We start from the raw sequence: 25,161 nt of genomic DNA, 5'->3' as shown, positions 1-25,161 counted from the left end.
ATAAATATGTCCCAATGAAAAATCAATAGAAAAAAATCTCAATTAAAAGAAATCCCGAGCAAAACAATTCAATGAAAATAGTCAAGAAAAAATATCTCGTAAAAAAAGTAAATTAAAAACAATTAATGGAAACAAATAAATTCCTAGTTAAAAAAAAATCTCAGTGCAAAACAAAAAATGTAATAAAAAAATCGCAATGAAAAAAAAAGATGGTAGCGCTCTCTCTTTGACCAGCAGTTGGCGCCACATATCCCTTTTTCCGTTTCAAGAGGGCGTTCCTTCAGGCCCTCCTGAAAGTGGGATGTTTTTTTTCTTTGTAGGTATAATGAACGTTTTTTTTTTTTTAATTATTATTATTATCAGACCCCGTAAATTCCCAGAATTTTTGGGTCAGTTAAAATGTTAAATTGTTGAAAAATCTTGATGAAAAGTCTTGATGATGTCTGAGGTTTTTTATTTTTTTGAAATATTTTATTAATTCAGCTCAATAAATAGTAGTTCAATTGATTGATTTTAAATAAAAATGAAAATATTGGTAAAATAAATATTTAAATAACTATTTGTGAATTTATTGGTTAATTAATTAATTGTAAATCAGTGTAAAATCTGCATGTTAATATATTTTGCAATGATTTAATTGTTCAAATATGAATATATTAATTAGTGTACACATTTCTTAACCCAAACAATTACCCAATTAATTAATATACTTCTCATGGTATTTAAGGATAATCCATTAAAAGTCCAATCAAAGTCGTTCACACGTAAGCAAGTGCAAAACAAAGAAAAGCACAGTGCTTCTCTTTGTTTTAATTTGAAAGGATGCTACAGGAACAGGAAGTTAAGGTCATTTGTTTCTTTTTTAAATTTCTATTTCAGCTGTTTAGCTCTCCATCATTTTGCCAGATGTGATTTCCTTCCGTGATTCTAAAAACAAAGTGTGACGTGCGTTGTCGCCATCAGGTGACCTTCTCCGGCCAACGGGAGAGGAGGGCCCGACGCGACGACCGACCAAGAGCAAACGCAGCATCATGAGGCGTGTCCACGCAATAGCAGCAGCATCCAATCACAACGCAGAGAAAAAGTTCAAGACAAAGTATGAGGTCTAGGTTGTTGTCATCTTAAACAATAAAAACAACTCCACGTTCACAGCGTAACACAATGAAAGAGCCAAGAGGAAGGGAGGATGAAAATAAGAAGAAAGAGGAAGATGGCAGAGGGAGGAACAAATGTTTTGAAGAAGGAGGTAATATTTGAAGAGGAGAAGGAGGGAGACAAGAGGAAGGAGAGACTAAACGAGGAGGACAAGTGGGATAGGAGAAAGGGAGGAGGATGTGAAGGAGACAGGGAGCTAATTGGAGCAAGGTCAAGATAGGAAAGAGAAAAGATGGAGGAATTAGGAGAAAGAAAAGGAGGAAGGTCAGAAAAGGAGCAGTTGAGGAGGAGAATGAAGATGGAGAAAAGAGAGCAAGATGCAAAGAGAAAAGGAGGAGTGAGAGAGGAGGAATCCAAGAAGGAGGAAGAAACTAGGAACGGGTGCAGGTGAGGAGACTGGAAATAAAGGACAGGCGAAAGGGGGGAGGGAAGAGGAAAGGAGGTGTAGGAGGGAATTACAATAGAGAGGGGGATGAAAGCAGGAGAGTGGAATGAGTATAGGAGAGGGAGCAAAAAAGGAGGGGGAGACTGGAGAGGGACAAATGAGGAGGAAACTGATATTTAAGTAAAAAGGAGAGAGGGAAGACAGGAGTAAAATCAAAGGAGGACAAGAAGGGAACAGTTGAGTCAGAGAGGAGGAAGAAAAAGAAGGCAAAGAAGGAAGTTTGGAGAGGTAGTGGGAGGAGCCAGGGAGAAAAGTAGGAGGGAGGACAATGGAATGAGGAAAGGAGGTGAGCCAGGAGGGAGGAATGAGAAGAAAGGAAAGGAGGAGCTAGGAAAGAAAGGGGAGGATGAGGAGTAAAGAAGTATGACAGTGCATGTGTGTTGGCTGCAGAATTCCATCACTCTTAGCAACGAGCCGCTTTTACGTTGCCACGGTAACGCTGTCTCATGTGCTCTGCTGCCGCTCGCCCTCTCTCTCTCTTTCTTTCTCCTCTCTCTTTTTCTCTCCCTCCATCCACAACACCGGTCCACTTTCTGTCTGCATTTCCACGTCGATACACTCTGGGACGAGGAGTCCGACGCTCGGGAGCATCCAAACCGTACAGCAGGAGGTCGCCATCTCCTCTTTTCTCACCGTTTCCTCCTCAACTTTGACGCCTCCTCCTCCTCGTGGAGGTCGCCCCCACGCAAGAAGTTGATGAACTTCCCACTTTTCATCCTCGTTTCCCTCGTCCGACGTCCATGTTGTTGGACCTGTGTACTTAAAACGACCTCCTGCGCCTCCTCATCCACACCCACATGAACACCCACGCCCAGGAGGAGGCCACGATACCGCTAGACCAAGACCTGTGGGAGGAGCAAAGACTGCATGAGGTACGGCTGGAGGAGGCACACCAAAGAGAGCAGATGAAAGTTGAGGAGGAGATTCAATGGACTGAGGAGGTGCAGGAGGAGGGGCAACAAGAGGAGGTACAGCCGGCTGAAGGGGAGCAACAGGAGGAGGAAGAAGAAGAAGAAGAGGAGGGGCAACAGCCTGTCAAAATAGAGCAGGAGGATCAAACTGAGGAGGTGCAACAACAGGAGCAGGGGGAGGTTCAACAAGAGAGCGAGGAGGAACAAGAGGAGGTACAGAAGCAGAAAGAGGAACATGAAAAGGAGGAGGTGCAGGAGGCACACCAAGGAGAGCAGATGAACGTTGAGAAGGAGGAAGAGGAGAGGTATCTTGCTGAGGAGGGGCAGGAGATTGAGGAGGTGCAACAGGAGGAGGTACAACTGGCTGAAGAGCAGCAACAGGAGGTGGAAGAAGAAAAGGAGGTCCAGCAGGTTGTGAACATGGAGCAGGTGGAGCAAACTAAGGAGTTGGAGGTTCAGCAAGAGGGTGAGGAGGTGCAGAAGCAGGATGATGAAGACAAGAAGGAGATGATGCAGCAAGGGATGCAGGAGGCGCAACAGGAGGAGGTACAGCCAGCTGAAGGGGAGCAACAGGAGGAAGAAGAAGAAGAGGAGGGGCACCAGGCTGTCAACATAGAGCAGGAGGATCAAACTAAGGAGGTGCAGCAACAGGAGCAGGAGGAGGTTCAACAAGAGAGCGAGGAGGAACAAGAGGTACAGAAGCAGAAAGAGGAACATGAAAAGGAGGAGTTGCAGGAGGCACACCAAGGAGAGCAGATGAACGTTGAGAAGGAGGAAGAGGAGAGGTATCTTGCTGAGGAGGTGCAGGAGATTGAGGAGGTGCAACAGGAGGAGGTACAACTGGATGAAGAGGAGCAACAGGAGGAGGAAGAAGAAAAGGAGGCCCAGCAGGTTGTGAACATGGAGCAGGTGGAGCAAACTAAGGAGGTGGAGGTTCAGCAAGAGGGTGAGGAGGTGCAGAAGCAGGATGATGAACACAAAAAGGAGATGATTCAGCAAGGGATGCAGGAGGCGCAACAGGAGGAAGTGCAGCATGCTGTTAGTAAGGAGCAGCAGGATCCAACTGAGGAGGTGGTGCAGCAACAGGAAGAGGAACTCATAAAGGAGTTGCCGCAGGAGGAGGAGTTGGAGCAAGAAGAGGTGGCTCAACAAATGGAAGAGCAACAAAAGAAGGAGGTGCAACAGGAGGAGGTACAGCTGGCTGACACGATGGAGCAGGGGTACCAAACCGAGGAGGTGCAGGAAGAGAAACACGTGAAGGAGATGCCGCAGGAGGAGGATGACGCTATGCAGCAGGAAGAAGAGCAACAAATAGAGGAGGAGGTGCAGAAGCAGGGTGAAGAACAAATGAAAGAGATGCCGCAGGAAGAGGAGCCACAAATGGAGGCGGTGCAGCGGCAGGAGTATGAGGAGGAGGAGGTGCAGGACTTTGTGGACTCTTTGGAGCACAACCACAACAGTCAGGTTCTCATTCGCCTCAGAGGAATGTAAGTAAATGACGGGATGAGGATGATGTCATATGGATGACGTCATAATCATGAGGCAATGATGCTGATGTCATAATGAGAGAAGATGATGGATGTGTGTGTGTGTGTTACGTGTAGCTGTCAGTTACATGTGCGTTTGCATGTGGAACAACAGTAGCAGCAGTGGCATGTTGCGTGGTTACCGTGGCAACAGAAGAGCGTTGCCAGGAAGCAAAGTATCAGTGAAGACGTGCTACATGCTACGTGCTACATGCTAAAATGTTACATGTGAAAGTTTAACAGATTTGACTCAGCTGATAAGTAACCACAGAAGTTAAGTTAGAAAAGATACAGTAAAGTGGCAGTAAGGTAGCGCGAAAAATATGGTAGAAAGGCAAATAAGTTAGAGCAGCAGTTAAAGTAGACTGTCAGATAAGGTAGAGCTGCACATCATAAACTAGAGATAGGGTAGACTAGCATCCATCCATCCATCCATTTTCTGAGCCACTTGTCCTCACAAGGGTCGCGGGAGTGCTGGAGCCTATCCCAGCTATCATCGGGCAGTAGGTGGGGTACACCCTGAACTGGTTGCCAGCCAAAGGCAGGGCACATACAAACAAACAACCATTCGCACTCACATTCACACCTACGGGCAATTTAGAGTCGTCAATCAACCTACCATGCATGTTTTTGGGATGTGGGAGGAAACCGGAGTGCCCGGAGAAAATCCACGCAGGCACGGGGAGAACATGAAAACATCGTGCCGCCGGTAGACCAGCAGTTCAGGTATAATGGCAGATGAGGAAGAACAACAGAAAAGGTAGAGTGGCTGAATAGGTAGCAAGTCAGATAAGGTAGATGAGACAGGGGCAGGTCAGAGCAACAACGTAGAATGGCAGCTCGAGTAGATCAGCAGATAAGGTAGAACGTCAGATCAAGTCGAGAGGCAGGTAAGGTAGAGCTGCAAATAAGGTAGTGGGGCAGATAGGGTAGAGTAAGCAGATAAGGTAGAGTTCCAAATCAGGTAGAGGGGCAGATTAGGTAGAATGGCAGATAAAGTAGAGCACCGGAAAAGGGAGAGTGACGGATAAGGTAAGCTACAGCGGCGGATAAGGTATGAGCACAATTAAGGTAGAGCGTCAGATAAGGTAGATGAGACACACGCAGGTAGAGCAACAGACACGATAGAATGGCAGATAAAGTTCAAAGACGGGTGAGGTAGAGTGACGGCTAAGATACAGCGACGGATACACTGTAGTAAAACCACAGTTAAGGTAGAGCATCAGATAAGGCAGACCAGCCGATAAGGTAGAGCGGTAGATAATACAACACGGCAGACATGATAGAGTGACAGATAAGGTAGGGTAGAGCGGCAAATACGGTAGAGCAGCAGATAAGGCGAGCACTTTCCTTCACTTCTCAGTGAATGTGATCTGTAAAGGTGCACACTTGGGTAGCGTTCCATTCAACGCCTTGGTGGAGGTCTGTGTTATGATGTCATCCTTGGCGGCGGCCATGTTGAGCTGGGCGTCTTGCGTGGCACACCTGCCGGGTGGCGGCCATCTTGTCGTCTTTTTCCGTCATTAAACAAACAAACGAGTGCAACAGGCTGAGGATGCTTTTCGCCATCCTGGTGCCAATTCTTGCCCGAACACACACACACACACACACACACACTGGCGCACGTTAATGTGTGAGAAACAAACAGTGAGGGAGACACGTTTGCTTCAAGCGTCTCTCACTTTCTTTTTTACTTTTTTTTTTTTCTTTTTTATTGCAAATGTGGCGCAGAAGTCGCCCGGCAACACCGCTTGTTAAAATAGAAATCATTTTTTTGTGTCACTCTAGGGACACAATTAGACCTATAATAAAATAAAATATGAAATCTATTAAAAGATCCAGAGCAGCAGCTAAGGGACAATTGCAGAGGCTGAATTTAATTTTGATGTGTTATATGGATGGATGTTTATTTAGATTATATTATTGTATGTGTATAAATAGATTATTGTTGGATGCTTTATGGTTGAGATTTTGATATTAGTTACTGTGAAGCCCTTTGAGGCTTGTGGTCCAGAACTATAAAAGTAAAATTTGATTGAATTGAAGGTAGAACAGAAGATAAAATGGTGCAGTAGACAAGGTAGAGTGTCAACTAATGTAAAGCAACAGATAGGGTAGCGTGGTAGATAAGGTAGAGCAGTGGATAAGGTAGTACATGAGATAATCTGAAGTAGCAGAGAAGGTGGAGCGTCACATAGGGTAGAACAGCAGATAAGGTAATGCGGTGGACAAGGTAGAGCATCAGATAAGGTACAGTAACAAATAAGGTAGAGCGATAGATAAGGCAGAGAAGCGGGTAAGGTAGAAATGGAGATAAGATAGTGGCTGATAAGGTAGAGCAACAAATGCTTAGAGTGGTAGATAAGGTAGCATATGTGATCATCGAGACCTAGCGTAGCCGAGAAGGTAACGTGTCATACAGGGTAGAGCAGTAGATAAGGTAGTGTGGTGGACAAGGTAGAATATCAGATAAGGTAGAACAACAGATAAAGTTTGCCACGATGTACAAAGCAGCCGACAGCAGACTAGAAACAGACAGCGGCAAGTATGTAACAGGAAGTCGAGCATCTAGCAAAAAAAAAAAAAAACATCCTGGAGATGAAAGGAGCTGATTGGAAGGTTGTAGTAGCATGAGGGTCGGGCTAACAAGACGCTTGACAGATGACAATCACAAGAAGAATAAATGTGTATGTTTCCGATTGTTAGGAATTGTTCATTGGGTTCTCATTCATGTTAGCTCAGTACTAATCATATGCTAATATGATGCTAACTACCATGCTACATGCTAACATGATGTAAAGTATCATACCACATGCTAACATGATGCTAACGATCATGATTTGGTAACATGACAGTAACTATCATGCTACACACTAACATGATGGTAACTATCATGCTACATGCTAACATGATGCTAAGTACCAGGCTACATGCTAACATGATGCTAACTACTAGGCTACATGTTAGCATGATGTTAACTATCATGCTACATGCTAACATGATAATAACTATCATGATACTATCAGGCTACATGCTAACATGCTGCTAATGATCACGCTTCACTTGCTAATATGATGGTAACTATAATGTAATGCTACATGATAACATGATACGATCATGCTACATGCTAACATGATGCTTACTATCATTATACTAGCCATCATGCTACATTCTAACATGATGCTCGCTATCATGCTACATGCTAATAGGCTAAGACTGTGAAAGAGGTTACACAAGCAGAGTGAGCAGCTTCCTTTTCTTGTGTGGTTAAGGACACACACATTTGTATGTAGTACGCACACATTTGTGTACATCACTGGCCTCTATTCGCATGGTGACAACACACAAAATCGCACGTCAATGCAGCACTCTGAACAACATGGACAAAAAGACAGCAGAATCAAAACATCTTGACATCTTGCTTTTGTTGCACTTTGTGTTGTTATTGTTGTGTTCTTAGTGTGTGTCATTTTGTACTTTGAAGCATTTGTGTGTCTTGGTCCTAAAAATGTGCTTGTGAGTGTGTGCATGTGTGTACAACATGAATACATCCAGTATTTGTACATATAAACGAAATGATGGCCCTTTCTGTCCTTTTCTAAACAAATGATGTCATGGTTATTGTTTACAGTACTTTATGGCGATACATTTTTTGTTTTGTTTTTTTACAGGCAGAAATATAAATACACATCACAGAGGTAAGACACACACGCATGCACACACGGACAAATGCACGGACACATACTCACACGCATATACACAGACTATTATACGTCCTGGTAGAGTCATTATGATTTGACTTAAAAATGTGTCTGTCTCTCTCTCTCTCCTGTTGCCATGGAAACTAAAACATTTCATCCAGCTTGGTCACCATGATAACAGCACAATGCATTTGATCCACAGGAGTCCAGCAACACTTCACAACATTTAAACATTACCTTAGATTAGCTTTATGTGTGCTCCATTTTTACATAAGTTTCCTAGATGTCCACCAAGGCCCACCGGTTTCTCCTTGGTGAAGTAATGATGCCATGAAATTTTACGGCATCAGGAAAACGAGACAAGACAAAGAGAGATTTTTAACATTAATATTGACTCTACTAGGATGAAGAATATATGCTATATGTTGCTGCACTGTTTGTATTCAAATATCCTTTGCCTGAAGGGTTATAATACCACATCACTGATGCTATTCGTTAGCCTGTCTATGGCATTTTGCATCGTGTGTTAGCATTAAGCTAAGCTTACTTTCTTAAGGCCAAAGCTTTGAGGTTTTGGTTAAATACACAACGTTGAATTATAAGTGTGTTGAGTAAAGTTCACTGCCACCATACAGCCCTCTTATATTTTTGCTCGCAAGTCAAAGCAAACAAATCAGCCAAACAACGGCTTGTATCTAAAAAAAACCACGGTATGTTGTGGTGTCATACAAAACAATATTGTCATTCATTGTGATTATTTTGAGGCTGAAAGCGGTCTTGGATCAGATGGACCGCGGCGTGGTCGACATACAGGAGCTGCGCAGTAACCTTCAGATGGCGGCCACCATGTTGGATGCTGTCTACACGGACGAGACCAGGTAAGATAGCGGAGACAAATATGAAATATCACACCTACTACTGAAACACTCCCACACATTATACTGTATTGAAATGCTCTCTCAGGACGCAACCGAAACATTTTCATACGACTGAAATGCCGTCAGATTCAAATTAAGTGCTCTCACACTCACACACACACACCTAAAACACTGTCACACAGGCTACTGAAATTCTCTCACACGGAACTGAAATGCTTTCACACTCTACTGAAATATTTTTACACACTACTGAAACACTCATACAAACGACAAAAATATTCACACATACTACTGAATCACTTGCACACATAATGCTGAAATGCTCTCACACTCACTACTGAAACACTTTCAATCAAACAACTGAAACATTGACACACACACACACTGATGAAATGCTCTCACACACACTAGTGAAAGGCTTTCTCACACACACACACACACACACACACACACACACACACTGAAACGCTCACTCACACTACTGAAACCATTGAAACACACCTACAATTGAAACGCCCTTACCATACAAAAGTGATACGCTCTTACACACTTTACTAAAATATTTTACACACACCCGAAACAGTCTCATGCACATAACTGAAACTTTCTCACACACTACTGAATTGCTCTCACACACACACACAACTGAAAAACTTTCACACACGCTACTGAATCGCTCTCGCACAAACGCTTTTGAATCACTCTCACATCTGCCAAATCACGCTCACACATATTTCTGAGTCGCTGTCACGCACACACTACCGAAGTGCTCCTATGAACACTACTCAAACTCTTTCTTGCCCACTATTGAAACGATCTTATACACAAAATTGAAACGCTCTCACAAACGTCACTGAAACATTCGTACACAGAACTGAAACAGTCAGACACAAATAAAACATTCTCACGCACACTTCTGAAATTATTTCACACACAATGAAACACTCTCACACATGGTATTAAAACAATGTTACACACTATGAAACCTCTGTCAAACATACTACAGAATTCACTCTCACACACATTGCTTAAACACACACCACAATGGAAATTCACACACAATTGAAACCCTCTCACACCTACTACTAAAAGACTCATACACATTCTTACACGTAAACAAAATGCTCTCACACACATTATTGAAACACCGTCTCACATACATTACTGAAATGCTCTCACACACACTACTTCCAGCAGACGTCTCCTGGACCCCGAGGACGAACTGAGCGACCTGCAGGCCGAGTCGGTACCCAGGGAGGTCCGCGATTGGCTGGCCTGCACCTTCAGCCGCAAGATGGGCGTGGCCAAGCGGCGGCCTGAGGAGAAGCCGAGATTCAGGAGCATCGTCCACGCCGTACAAGCCGGGATATTCGTGGAGAGGTAAGGTCGACCGCTACGTCATTTTTATTTTTGTCCATTGTGACTGTTTTCCGGCGGCACGGTGTACGACTGGTTAGAGCGTCTGCCTCACAGTTCTGAGGTCCGGGGTTCAATCCCCGGCCCCGCCTGTGTGGAGTTTGCATGTTCTCCCCGTGCCTGCGCGGGTTTTCTCCAGGCACTCCGGTTTCCTCCCCCATCCCAAAAACATGCAAGGTAGGTTAATTGACAACTCTAAAATTGCCCATAGGTGTGAATGTGAGTGTGAATGGTTGTTTGTTTGTATGTGCCCTGCGATTGGCTGGCAACCAGTTCAGGGTGTACCCCGCCTCCTCCCCGATGACAGCTGGGATAGGCTCCAGCGCGCCCGCGACCCGAGTGAAAGAGAAGCGGCTCAGAAAATGGATGGATGGATGGATGGATGACTGTTTTCCCATTCACACTGTCTGTCAAGGCTAGCTTCTTCAAAGGTAAACTTACCATACATTGTGCACGGCACGAAATACTCACGTGCGTACAAATTTTTCTGAGAAGTTGCCAAGGAGAAGCTTCCACGTCTTTGTTCTTGTTCATTTATACTCTTAACTGTTTTGTGCCAGATTTAACTGAATAAATATACAAACAAAACAAGCAAAAAAAATTAACTTATGAATTAAATTGACTAAGATATATGATAACTAATTTAAAAAGATAAAGCAAAATTATAGCTATTATTTTATAAAAGTGTGATTTACTCACTATATTTCTATATTGAAATGGTATGTGTCGGATACAACTAAATATGAATAATATATTTACATTACATTTAAATTTGCCTTTGCATTAAAAAACTGATATCAAAAAGTTATATATAAGATATATTTATTGTTTTCATTTTTCCCAAAAAGAAACTATATATCATAAAAATAAACATTTTGAAATTTCATGGGTTTCTGAAGAATTTTAGCCAATGAATACAATGAAAAATATAAAAAAATAAATATACTATATAAACTAACAACTATTTTGCACAAGATTTTATTGAACTGAAATCTACTAAATAGAGGAAGAAGATGTGACTTTACACTTTTCCCTGTCAAGGGTATTCAAAATGTGTGCAGGACAGGGTGGTGACAGTTAAATACTTATTTCAGCCTCTCTCTCTCTCTCTCTCTCTCTCTATATATATATATACATATATATATATATATACATATATATATATTTACCCCAAATATCCTTGACGAAACAGAGATTTACCACAAGTAGCATCCAAACCTGAACCATTCACATTCATTAAACGATGATGATGATAATGATGGTGAAGATGTGATGTGATGGTGATGTTGACGGTATGGGTTGGTGTGTTCGGTGTGCTTAACGACCCGTGTAATGTGAAGTGTGTTTGCAGCACGGTTGCCATGGCAACTGACAATCCATCCTGCTCGCAACGTGTGGAGGAGGATGGCTGCAGAGCGCCATATTCTTATATATCTGTGTGTGTGTGTGTGTGTGTGTGTGTGCATGTGTGCGTGTGTGTGTGCGTGGGTGTGTGCGCACGTGTGCGTGCCACCAGGATGTACAGACGGACGTCCAACATGGTCGGACTGACGTACCCGCCCACGGCTCTCGCAGCTCTCAAGGTAATCGAAATTAATTATATATTAATAAATAATATAATTAAAGTTTTATCTCTGCGGTTCTTCCAGCAGGAAGTGACATCTTCATAATTTGTCCCTCACAATGATGATGATGGGTTGACTACAAACAACAAAAATTACATCAGTGACTTTTTGTTTTTTGCAACAACCCTGCCCCGATTTTACATTTTTGTTGATTAACACAAATTATATATATATATTCTAAAGACAATTAAATTTAATTTCCTATTTATAGTTATGTTATAATTTGAATCCTGTAATTTTTTAATCTTTTCTTTCTTTCTTTCTTTCTTTCTTTCTTTCTTTCTTTCTTTCTTTCTTTCTTTCTTTCTTTCTTTCTTTCTTTCCTTCTTTCTTCTTTCTTTCTATTATCATTACAAATTTAACCTGATAAATAATAATTAAAAATAAAAAAAAATAAAACAACTACAAAATGCTAGTTATATTTCAAAAAGAGAAATAATAAATACATATATAAATACAGCATTGTTAAATTTGGAATTTAATCTAATCAATATAATCAAATACCAATATATATATATATATATATATATATATATAAAGAAAATATCTATTATCATCTATTTACTGAAATAATATCTAATTAAATTAAAATATTATAAAGAAAATACAAAATATATGAAATAACTTCTCATTGATAATTGATATGATTGATTGATAATTGATATCATTAATTGAGAACTCTAAATTGCCCGTAGGTGTGAATGTGTGTGAGAATGGTTGTTTGTTTATATGTTCCCTGAGACTGGCTGGCGTTGAGTCCAGGGTGTTCCCCGCCTCTCGCCCAGAGTTAGCTGGGATAGGCTACAGCACGCCCGCGACCCTAGTGAGGAAAAGTGGTTAAGAAAATGGATTAAATTAAATCAAAGCGATCTAATACAAAAAAATATAAAACAACCATATACAATCAAAATGCCCTGCGATTTCCTGGTGACCAGTTCAGGGTGTACCCCGCCTCTCGCCGAGAGATAGCTGGGATAGGCTCCATCACGCCTGCGACCCTAGTGAGGATAAGCGGAATGGAAGATGAAGGAATGAATGAATACAATCAAAAAATAATTTCTTCTTGTTCTTATTATTATTATTATTGTTACACAATGGCTGCTCCATGTTTAGTTCCTTGTCTGCTGATTATGACTTATTCTGTTTGTTATGTCTGTTTGTGTGTTTTGTCTTGAGAATGTGGACCAGTGGTCCTTCGATGTGTTCTCCCTTCACGAGGGCACGGGGGAGCATGCCCTCAAGTTCCTGGTCTACGAGCTCCTGACGCGCTATGACCTCATCAACAGGTTCAGGGTACACGCGTCTTTATGTGGTCACGTGTGTGAGTGTGTATGCACCAAGTGTGCTTGTGTAATGTCGCGCGTGAACTCCATGGGTACCTTGACTTACGAGTGCCCCAACTTTTGTTTTTTTCCAGTTACGAGCTGTCACTCGGTCCCTGTCTTTTTTGCTTTAGAGTTGCGAGCAAATATTTGCCTTAAAAGTGAGCTTCAAAGGTTCTGCCACGAGAAGGCGACAGCGACGTTTGCAACATCTGCCCACCATCAGTTCACGTGGTTATCGCACAGTGAGCCTGTTGTGTTTTGTGGTTGCATTTTAGATTTTTTGTATGCAAGTATTTTGGCACAACTGTTCGTGCTTCAAAAGTGAGTGCTGAGCCAAAGAAGAAACAAATTGGATTTAAGCTTGACATCACAGAAAAACATGTACAAGGTGTGCCGAAAGTCGACCTGGCAAAAAAGTCCAAGCGTAGTACTTGTCCGATATATACTATACTGAAGCAGATGGAATGGATAAATGCCTGCCAAGGGGGCTAAAAGAATGTCTAAACTGCGGACTTCTGTCCTTGAAAAGATGGATAAAGTGAGGAAAGTGTGGGGTTATGTATGGGGTTTGGGGATATAGTATAAGTATGGGGTTTAGGTTATATCATCAATGATAAACCATCATGGTGACTCCACAATCGTCTCTGATCAGTGCCTCGACCCTAGCACTATTCCGAGAATTAACCGCTGAAGATGGTCTGTCACTCCTTTGCTTGTCACGGAGGTCACTCAAAGCAGGATCTTGTTCTTCGGCTTTGAACCTGGACACCCACTTTTCGACTGTGATTTAGCCTATTGCAGCTTCGCCACACATTTTGCAACCTTTTGGAAATGTTGAGTGGTGGTTCCCTTTCTAAAGCTCACGGCTCTCTGCTTCTGACGGGCAGCCAACAGTTACCTTATTTTCAAAATGGCTGACAGGAACAGCTCAGGCTTAAACTAAGCTTTCATTTTTAAAGTAAACCTTCAAACAAGTATTTAAACTACAAACTGAAAATTTTAGAAAGAATTTCAGTTTTTAATAGTTTAAATTAGGCTGCCACTAGTATTTTTTAATGTTATTACTGTATGTTTTTCTACATAACAATACTGGACAGAGCTATTGTTTTTATTAAAAAAAACGTTTAAAATGTTTGGGGGTTTTTTTTGGGCCGCTGGAATGGATTAATGGCATTTCAATTGTTGAAAACTGACTTGAGATACGAGTGATTTGAGTAATGAGCGTAAGTCTGTTGTTCAGATTCCGGTGCCGGCCCTGGTGCAGTTTGTGGAGGCTCTGGAGAACGGCTACAGCAAACACAAGAACCCGTACCACAACCTGGTCCATGCCGCTGACGTCACACAGACGGCGCACTTCCTCATGCTGCACACCGGAACCATGGTAATGCAATGCAATCCTGCAACACTGCTAAAAAGGATGTGCTTTCATTGTGAAATGTGAACACAAAAAAAATTAAAAGGACTGAACCTGTGAGTGTGTTTGTGTGTGTGTGTGTGTGTGTGTGTGTGTGTGTGTGTGTGTGTGTGCGTGCGTGCGTGCGTGTGTGTGTGTGTGTGTGTAGCACTGGCTGAGCGAGCTGGAAATCCTGGCGATGGTTTTTGCCGCGGCCATTCACGACTTTGAGCACACGGGAACCACAAACAATTTCCACATACACACAAGGTAGAACTCCACCCCCACCCGCCACCATTTTGCATGTGTGTGTGCGACTGCATGTCGTCTGTTTGTGGTCGTGTGACCCGCTGTGTGTGTGTGTGTGTGTGTGTGTGTGTGCACGCATTAGGTCGGATGTCGCCATCTTGTACAACGACCGATCGGTACTGGAGAACCACCACGTGAGCGCCGCCTACAGGTTGATGGCGGACGAGGACACGAACATCCTGGTCAACCTCAACAAGGACGACTGGAGGTAAGCACACACGCATGCACGCATGCACACAAATCTATGGGCCGTGAGAGCAAGACTTTCACATATAAGAGTATTTAACTAGTGTTTATGAGAGTTTGAGTAGTGTTTATGAGAGCCTTTCAGTATTCTTCATGAGAGCCTTTCAGTAGTTTTTGTGTGTGAAAGCATTTGAGTAGCAAGTGTGAGAGCTAATCCTAAATAATGTCCCTAACGGCCCCTCATACATAACCATATAGACACATACACACAAACACTCTCACACACACGTAAACACACACATAGAGACTGACTCACACCCACACACACACATACACGTAAACACATAAGCATACAGACTGACTCACACCCATACACACATACTCACACGCACATACACACTCATTGAGACACTCTCACACATATATATTAATGTATACACACACACTTACTCACATGCACACACATATCCATATAGGCACACACATGGACGCGCACAAACACAAACGAATACCCGTATCGACACATACACACTCTCTCATACACACAAACACACACACTCACTGACACACACACACATTCACATATACACACGTTCACTCACACGCGCACACATATAGGCACAGGTTCACGCACGGACATAACATATCCATATAGACTCACTCTCTCTCACACTCACACAAACACTATCATTCACTGGCACACAATCACATTACACACACATGCACTCACTCGCACATACTCAAACACACTACACAAATAATACAGACACACACATGATGAATGTATTCTTAGTGCGTGTGTATCTTGCTCTGCAGGGAGCTTCGTGCGCTGGTGATTGAGATGGTGATGTCCACGGACATGTCCTGCCACTTCCAGCAGATCAAGACCATGAGGAACACCCTCTCGCAGCCACATGGGTCGGTCAACAACTTTTGGTGCTCAACATTTGCATTTTTGCACAAATATTGCACTTTTGAAGCCAAATATAGAATTTTTGTGACAGTGTTTGGAGGGTAACTGCAACCCTTTTTATGACAACTTTTTGTGTTCAACCATTGCATTTTATGTCTAAATATTACACTGACTTTCTTATCCAACCATGCCTGCTACTTTATTTGTGTTGTGTGTTTCGGTTGTTGATTGATGTGACGTGTGTCCAGTGTGGACAAGGTGAAGGTTTTGTCTCTAATGCTGCACGCTGCTGACATTAGCCACCCCGCTAAAACTTGGCCGCTGCACTACCGCTGGACGCATAGTCTCATGGAGGAGTTTTTCAGACAGGTACACACACACACACACACACATACATGCATACACACACACATATTTGTATACTAGCACTTGCAGCTTGAGTGTTTGTTTTGTGTCCCAGGGAGACAAAGAAGTGGAACTGGGCCTTCCTTTTTCTCCTCTTTGTGACCGCAAAGCCACCATGATTGCACAGTCTCAGATCGGTAAGAAGCAAACCAATCACAAAACACCAGCAACCACCTCTGTTAACTTGTTGTGAGCAAATTTTTGTGTCTTAATGGCAAAGTACAGTGGACCACCGCATACTGGTGGTTCGGCACCTGCAGACTTTTTATTTTTTCCCCCACAGTTTAATTAAGAAAAAGCGACCAACCCTGAAAATGCTTATTGGCTTATATATATATATATATATATATATATATATATATATATATATATATATATATATATAGCGGCATGGACCCAAAAACAATAATTTTGTGCTGTACCGTAATATGGGTGCATATGGTAAAAAAAAAAAAAAAAAAAGTGCTTCAATGTCATGGACAATCGGTTAAATCGGACGACCCCCCACGCCTATTCGTCCATTATATTGAGGTTCAACTGTATCGTGTTTGGAGGCAAAGTATAGGATTTTTGTTTCCAAAATGCAACTTTTTGTGGTCTGCTATTGAATTTTGTGAATAAATATTGCCCTTTTGTGACCAAATATACAATTTAATTGGTGTAGTCCGACCTCTGATTGCTCGATTGATTGTCAGGTTTCATTGACTTCATTGTGGAGCCGACGTTCAGCGTCCTGGTGGACATGACCGAGAAGGTGATTGGTCCCCTAATAGACGAGGAGAGGAAGGCCCAAGAGACGGGTAACCGACGTCCTAGGTATCACAAGCCCGCTCTACGACAAGCGATAGACTAAATTTCCCAAGTTTCCCATTGTGGTTGTTCACTGGAGTTTTATTTTGAAAGGTTTCAAATGCTAGTTGTTTCTCCAGCCTGACGGGAAGCGGCTCGGTCACTGTGGAGTCTGTCCAGAGACACAGCAGCTGTCGCCACGGCAACCGTGATATCGGACAGATGGACTTCTCATTGACCGCTATTGACCTGCCTGAGCTCAGGAAGCATCTGAGTGATGTCATCAACAGGAACAAGGACAGGTGGAAGGAACTCTCCGTGGATGGTACACGCAAACACGCATGCACGCACGCACGCACGCACACACACAAACTCACACAGTAGTAATGTAACGTGTATCTATACATGGTGAGCAGAATTGGCCAATAAGGAGCTAGACGACCAGGAGGAGGTGGAGTCTAAGATCAAAAGCCATACGGCTGACCAATCGCAGGCCTCGGTTCGCTGCCCACTTGATGAAACACGTAACCATGACGACCACTACCAAGAGTCACCTGACATCCAACCTGAGGACCACTCCAGATGGAACGGTACAGAACACACACATGCACACGCACGCACGCACACACACACACACAAAACAAACAAAACAAAGAAACAAACAAAAACACAAACACACATGCACACGAACAGACCGGTGTTGGGAAAGTTCCAAGTTCAAAGTTCACTTCATCGTTCCAAAAATTAACTAGTTCAGTTCATAGTTCATAATTCAAAATTTCGAACTAACTTCACCACTGTAAAAATGAACTAGTTCATAGTTTTGTTTTGTTTTTTCCTCAATATATTGCTGATGAGGTTAATTGAAGACTATAAATTGCCTGGAGGTGTGAATCTGAGTGCAAATGGTTGTCCGGGTCTATATGTGCCCTGCGACTGACTGGCGACCATTTCAGGGTGGAGTCCGACTTTCGCCGGAAGTCAGCTGGGATAGGCTCCAGCACCCTGGCGACCCTGAACAGGATCCAAGCAGTATTGAGAATGAATGGATGGATGGACAGTTTAATTGTACATATCTTAAATTAAAGCATTCTGCTACAAATAATAATTTTCCTAGTAATCCATTTTTACAATTACCGTATGTACTGAATTACAAACCACCGAAGAGCACGTTCACTCCCATTTACGCAGTGTCCCTAAACGCACCTCGCATTCTCACACAGCTGGGACGTGCCTGTCATGAATGGCGGCCGTGGCCGCACTGAATCAAATACGGCATTTATCCCCCGACATATGGAAGCTCGTATATAATGTGTTCACACGGGGTTGTCCTTGAAGTCCCTAACAAAACCTGGCACTCTTCAGTGAAAATGAACTTTCATTCGAAAACCGTTCTTTGACCCCAGAATGAGCGTTTTCTCAATTATGTTCATCAGGCAGAAAGTAACTAAGTTCAGTTCACGTTCGCAGAACTTTCGTTCATTGAACTCATTCAGGTACAACACTGACACAGACACATGCAAATGCATACTCTTTAACATACACATCGACACATATGCAGTCGCACGCACGCACTAACACACTTGCACACACTATCACACACACATGCATACACTTTACTACACATAGATGCACACACATAAACAAAAACATGTACACAGACACACACCAACATACATAGACATGTACATGCAGTAACTTACACATAGACTCACACGTATGCACACACATACACACAAAAAAACAAATGCACACACAAGCACAAATACTGTCGGTAACGTGTTGCTTTGGTAACTCTTGTAGGGGCCGGGCCGGGAGAGGAGCAGGAAGTGCCTGAAAACGCCTAATTGGAACATCTGCTGTGAATTCTGCCAGGGAAACTGTCGCCATGGTGACAGATTGTAAGGCGTCCCTCAGGGGTCATGGCAAAGCCCTGTGGAACTTTTCTTTTTGGACTGACCTTGAAGGGATCACGCCAGTATGGCTTCCTGTGCAAACAAACAAAACAATCCGTTTGGCAGGAAGTGTGTTGTTGAACACATTGAACACTGAACAAGCATTTAGCTTAGCGCCCATCAAGCTAGCTAGCTAGCTTAGCATGAGTGTTACGGACACATGGAGGTGTTGGTTGTATCTTTGTCAGTCATCACATCGCCATGTGAACCCTTTCAAAAAGCCTGAAGCCAATGAAGGGAGCACTGTGTGTGTGTGTGTGTGTGTGGCGTTATTGTGAACTTTGTGTTTGTGTGTGCGTGTGTGTGTGTTGTACAGATGTTTTGTGTTTAAATTGAAATAAACATCCTCAAACTGACTTTTGAAGACTCACTCATGCAACAGACACTTCATCCTATCCACTCATTTACAAGGACACGCACGCACACACGAACATACACTTATATACAGTGACGTGCGGTGAGGTTCATGATTGGTGAGGCACTGACTATGTCAGTCACGTGACGTCTGGAGCTTGATGAAGCTCAACTCAACACTGCCACAGGCTAGTTGTGGCATGGTACATAACAGACTCCACTGTGCACTTTTAGTGGCTTTTCTGGTTGATAAGAAAGACTAAATGTCACGCACTTTCATTAAATATATTAGACAGTCTGTTCAACGTCAGTAAGTGCAGTGCATGTGTGATAAAACGTATATTATTGGAGATGTAATGAGGAAACACCAATGTCTCTTGTGTGAAGCCACGGACCAATCACAGCCTCCCTAGATGGACGTGTGCGTGGTCTCTTGAAGTATCATGGGAGCGGTGACTCAACGTGACTTGTAGCTGGGCTTCCTATGCATTTGAACAGTAAATATGAACATTCAGCTATTTTAATGAAGAAATCATTGAAATTATTGAATTGAAAAAGAAAATGGATGTAAACCACGGACCATAGAACTAAAATGGAACAATTTCATGTAATTATAAGGTTTTATTTACTATTCACATGCAGTGGAAAAGAAAGACCACCAGGGGGCAGTGAGGCTCTGCCTCACTTGCCTTCCCTGAGCGCGCGTCACTGCTTATATACACACTGAAAAACATGCACGCGTACTAACACGCGCACGAACACTAACACGTGTGTGACACGCGCCCACATGCGCGCACACACGTACAGGCACTAAAATAAACATAACACACACACATGTGCACAGTAACATACATGGTCACATGCACACACAAACACGGACTGTTGCACTCACCATCACAAATGCACGCTATCATGTACACTCATAAACACACTAAGAACGGACACACACGGGAACACGCGAACATGGACACGCACAACAAGCATGATCGTGTGCGTGCACCACAGGTTGCGACCACCAGGTGTCAGTAGACCGCCACCAAGAGGACTCACGGGACAGCCAACCGAGTGACAGCTTCACGAAAGACCTCCTGCCTCCTCGACCAATCAGAGGCGACAAAGCATCCCGAAGGTAAATCACATCAGGTTTTATTGGCACACCGTTTGTTTTTTTGGTGACTTTGAAATAATGTTATTAACAAATTCAGCCCCTGAAGCCAGTTTCCCTTAGCAACATGAAATTTGGTTATCGTGTCAATCATGAGTAGAATCACAAAACAGTCTCAAAGAGGCATCCACATAAAGACACAGGAACGCTGCAATTTTGGTTTGAAGCAGCCATTTTACGGTCATTTTGGCCATTTCCAAGTGTCTTCAATTTCATGGAAAATGCAGCCCCCTAAGCCAGTTTGACCAACCATTTGGTAGACATGTCCATTGCACGTCGAACCACCAAAAAACTCTCAATCAGCCATTTTGGCAATTTCCTGGAGTCCTTCAATTTTTGGGCAAATTCAGCCCCCAAAGCCAGTTTCACTTAGATACACAGAATCTGGTAGGGATGTCTATCATGAGTAAACCCACAAAGTGCCTCAAAAAGCCAGGCCTATAAAGACACAGGAAGACTGACATTTTGGTTAAAAGCAGACATTTTAAGGCCATTTGACCCATTTTTAGGTGTCCTTCAAAGACAACCTCATCCTAAAGATTTTGGTGTATTGTTACTAAATTTGGAGCACCTGTACCACAAGTGGACAACAGCAAAATTGTGAAGGTTTGGATATTTTGCTGTTGTGTGTAGATGAAGCGTGGCAGTGAAATTAGATAACTTGCCTTAAAACACAAAACCAGTAATAACTCGTATAACGAATGTTTCGAAAATTCAAGCAAGTTTGACTTAGCAAAATGGAAATCGCTGTCTTACGAAGTCGTGCCCAAAAAGACACGTCGACACAGTTTGATGATGATGGTCATTAAAGACAAAACTCTAATAAGTCGTCTTATAAATGTTTGGAAAATTCAGCCCCTCAAACCGGTGCCACTTAGCCACATGGAATTTGGTAGGCATGTCTACCACGAGTAGACCCACAAAAAAGTCTCAAGAAGCCATGCTTGAAAAGACACATGACCACTGCCATTTTCTTCTATTGCTATACCTAATTCCAAACACAAAGCTCCAGTCGGTGGCCTTAAAAGCTCCGAGAGCTCTCTGTAGTTTTGCGTTGATGCTTTGGCGTGTCACCGCGTCTTTAATCAGAGCCGGGCTGTGGAGCAGCACATAATGTTGGAACGTGGGCCCTATTTGTATTCCCCAAACTGTTATTTCTTCGCTATGCGTTTGGGTTGGGTCAGCACGACTTGTCTCCATGCCACTGCTACACGTGCAGGGGCAGTGACGTCACGATGGCTGCAATAACAGTTGGGTGCGACTAAGTCGGTAAAATATAACGGGTTATAAGTTTTGTTTGGCTGTGTGTGTCATTGACAAAGTGAGTTGCGACACACAAATATACTTTGAGTGCTTTTTTAGATTAGTTGTTACCTGTTGCACCGGAATGAGTTATTTTTACATGGAGTTAATTAGCGACAGTTACCGTGAATGGATCGCTATCCGCCGAAGTGGTGGCGTTTTTTTCAGAATAAGAGCAAAATACAGGAGGTGCTATGTTAACAGTGTAAATGTTGCTAACTTAACGGCGCTCTTGATAGATACTGTATGATTTGTTAAGTGTATTCTTTTGATTATTTTTGTTATTTATCCTATGTTCACTTACCAGTCTGTATTTGGTTCTTTCTCTCTTAGGAAACCACACACATAATGTACAAAGAGAGAGGAATTGTTTTCTTGGAGATGACTAAAGGAGAAAACCTCACATACTGGATCTGCCTCAGTGAATTTATTACCTTTATTACCTTTCTCTGAGTCTGGGCTCAAGTGGTGTTCTGGCCGACACACAGACATGAACACAGTCAGACTTTACCTGAACTTGCAACAGAGGCGAATACCTCCAATACACAGCCTGTTACTGGGTTACTGGGCAAGTGCAATTTTTAACTTTCACTTTCGTTGTTTGACCCATCCGTGCATTGACACTTCGCCAGCTGTAGGCGCAAAGATTGACTATTACAGTATTATCGTATGTGGGCTGACCAACCTCAATAAATGGACCGTTGACTTCTTTGAATTCTTTGTGGCCCTTTACAATTTGTATTTCAGTGCCTCTGCGTTCGACCCTCCAGAAAATAGTTATTCTTTTTCAAGTGTACGTCTCTCCTCCATTAAACATTTAACAAAGCATCATGCTTAGCTTGTGAATCGTGTGCAACCTCCATTTGAGTCCAGCTAAATGGGAACAGTTGGAACATGGAACACTGAAGTCAAATATTTGATCGTTTTTGTGCTCAGAGCAAGTCAACATGTTGTGATGTCACATAGTGGGTGTGGCCTGGAGATATGCCGATTATGCGAATGTCTCACATGGAGAAGTTAGAAGTCAGAAAAAAGTGAGAAATCACCCCAAAGTTGATATTTACCCACTTTAAATCATGGTACCGTTACTGAACTTTATTTACAAAACAACAAACTTAAAAAGTTGATTCACAATGTGATGTCATCAAAAGGAGACAGAACCAAAAATGTCACTTTGGAGAACTCGGTTCACACAGCGGCATAATTGAAAACTGCCCTGTCGGTGGGTTTAATAAAAAAATACAAAACAGTACCCGAAAGTTGCTCCCGTCAGGAGACATCGACGGACAATGATGATGTCATCAGCAGAAGATGAACACCCCACCCCAAGTTCCATTTTTCCCTTTGAATTTCCTGTAGAGAAGTCCATTCACAAAACAGGCAATTAAAAAAAACTGTTACAGTACTTGTTAACTAACTGGTCAGGTAGGTCATTTTTTTAATATAAAAAAATAGCAGCACACAATGGTGATGTCATCAAAAGGAGACAACCCCCATAACATGGAAGTTTACGCTGAAAATTTGCGTTTCCACTGTTTGTGTGTGTGCTTGCGTGTATGTGTGAATTCAAGGTCAACATGCATAGAAAAATACATGGTCATAAAAATAGCAGCGTCCTCTAAATTTAACTTAAGCACGTTAAATCTCTCCAAGCGTAGTGCAAAATGGGACATCAAAGGCCGGTCCACCAATAAATTATTATTATGGGATGTTTTTATAGGGCCTCCACATGTGCATTTGGTACGTAGGCTTTTATTGGGAACTTGATATAACATACAAAATATAATGTAAAATACAACCGACTGACCAAAAATGCTGATTATTAAATGTATTAATGCTCACAGATCACTATTTGTTGTCGTCTATGGCATTTCCTATTATGTGTTAGCATTAAGCTAGCGAACGTATGTGGTTGTTAAATACACAACGAGTAATTCTTGTTGTTTTATGATTAGTTTGACAGTAGACTTCAACCGGAAGTGAGTGGCATTTAACAGCATGAATCCTCTTTTTTGAGAGAATTGTGAACTATTTATCTTCTGCCACACTGCTGCATGTTGTGAAAGTGAGTTGAGTTCACTGCTGCCGTACAAAGCTCACATCTCAAATTTTTGTTCGGAAGTCAAGGCAAAACAATCGGCCGGACGACTGCTGGAAAATGTGGGGCGACTCGTATCTCAAGGCACCGCTGTGCACGTAGTGAAAGGAGTGCAGCCCAGGCTGCAATTTCATTTTGAATTTAAGTTGTACGTATAGTTGAGTGCTTCTGCTCGTGTTTAGGCAGGCAGCGCACATGCGTGATGTGACCAGCAGGAAGTCGGCGGCGTCTCTTCTCAGCTTGTTGTTCCCTCCTTTGTTTGGATGCTTCCTGCCTTTATTTGCGCCGGCGGAGCAGCTGGTAGCGACACGTCACCTCCTTTGAGCTTGTCTGTTTGCCGGCCGCGCATATGCCACAGCACTGTGTAGACTGGATGCTCTTAAAAACAACAACAAGGTCCACTTTCTTCTCACACGATGTTCTCCTGGGGGGATGATCCATGTTATATTAGTTGGAATGGAAAAATAAAAAGATGAACGAAGAATGGAGAAGGCCTCCCGTTACCATGGTGACGGTCTGTTGACACCAATCGATCTACAAACAAGCAAGAAAAAAAAAATCATCACGGGTTTCTTGAATAAGTGGTCATGCTGGGTCATAAGTAAAAGAGTATATAACAACCTTCAGATGCCCAGAAAAGATGTGAGCAGTATTGAGGCATGACATTAGACTCTGAGTAAATGTTATGATTATTCCTTCCATGGATCTGAGTTTAGATTAAAAAAAAAAAAGCTTTTGAGTGTTGACAACGACCATAAAGTTGCATTGTAATGAATATTGTGTAATCTTTTTTTGTTGCGGAATAGTGTCAACATTCACACAAATACGAGATACTATTACTACTACTACTACTCATACAACAACAACAACCACCACTACTACTACTACTACTACTACTACTACTACTACTACTACCAATAATAGTAATAATATATATATATATATATATATATATATATATATATATGTGTGTGTGTGTGTGTGTGTGTGAGTGACAGATGTGTTTGAGTGGTTTCTTAAATAATGATAAGTGATCGACAAATATATAACACTTATAGTGCTAGTGCTTGCTAATTAGCTAATGAGAACAAGCTATTCATCCATTACTCTTAAACTAGCCGTTTTAGTACATTAGCAAGACAGACGTGTTTGTATCTGATTCGAATTCATGTTAGTTAGACTTTTAATCCACTTGTATTTCTTGAATACGCGTACATTTGCTCCATTGCAACGGTCCGTACGTGCGGTGGTGCTGATGACGTCCTTGCGGAGAGCCGCCTCCTCCTCGACCCGCCTCAGCCCCTCCCTGG

At 42.5% G+C, this 25,161-nt stretch overlaps 1 protein-coding gene across 3 annotated transcripts; it reads left to right on the top strand.

Annotated features, from left to right (window-relative positions):
• The first annotated feature begins 1,863 nt into the window (after positions 1-1,863).
• On the top strand, positions 1,864-19,288 carry pde1a (phosphodiesterase 1A, calmodulin-dependent). Of its 3 annotated transcripts, none has more exons than XM_061793018.1 (16): positions 1,864-3,998; positions 7,709-7,735; positions 8,503-8,616; positions 9,814-9,996; positions 11,549-11,615; positions 12,834-12,950; positions 14,223-14,363; positions 14,545-14,645; positions 14,767-14,892; positions 15,687-15,788; positions 16,032-16,152; positions 16,244-16,325; positions 16,884-17,004; positions 17,118-17,302; positions 17,394-17,567; positions 18,781-19,288. In XM_061793018.1, the coding sequence occupies exons 1-16, from the start codon at positions 2,398-2,400 to the stop codon at positions 18,822-18,824; spliced, it is 3,306 nt and encodes a 1,101-aa protein (XP_061649002.1). In that variant the 5' UTR covers positions 1,864-2,397; the 3' UTR covers positions 18,825-19,288. The 3 variants fall into 3 exon arrangements, with proteins under 3 accessions (XP_061649002.1, XP_061649001.1, XP_061649003.1); XM_061793017.1 differs by having other exon boundaries at positions 9,811-9,996; XM_061793019.1 differs by lacking the exon at positions 12,834-12,950 and having other exon boundaries at positions 1,865-3,998; positions 9,811-9,996.
• The last annotated feature ends 5,873 nt before the right edge of the window (positions 19,289-25,161 follow it).

The sequence above is a fragment of the Phyllopteryx taeniolatus genome, chromosome 12 (assembly GCF_024500385.1).
Source record: "Phyllopteryx taeniolatus isolate TA_2022b chromosome 12, UOR_Ptae_1.2, whole genome shotgun sequence".
Lineage (NCBI taxonomy): Eukaryota > Metazoa > Chordata > Actinopteri > Syngnathiformes > Syngnathidae > Phyllopteryx > Phyllopteryx taeniolatus.
Note: the sequence above shows the minus strand (reverse complement) of the source record. Positions and strands in the feature narration are given on the sequence as shown.

Bases quoted from the DNA above. Each gene is read 5' to 3' on its own strand.
- pde1a (XM_061793017.1), top strand. From the start codon at position 2,398: ATGAACACCCACGCCCAGGAGGAGGCCACGATACCGCTAGACCAAGAC. The intron at 7,736-8,502 runs GTAAGACACACA...GATTATTTTGAG, and splicing joins TATAAATACACATCACAGAG to GCTGAAAGCGGTCTTGGATC. The intron at 14,364-14,544 runs GTAATGCAATGC...GTGTGTGTGTAG, and splicing joins TGCTGCACACCGGAACCATG to CACTGGCTGAGCGAGCTGGA.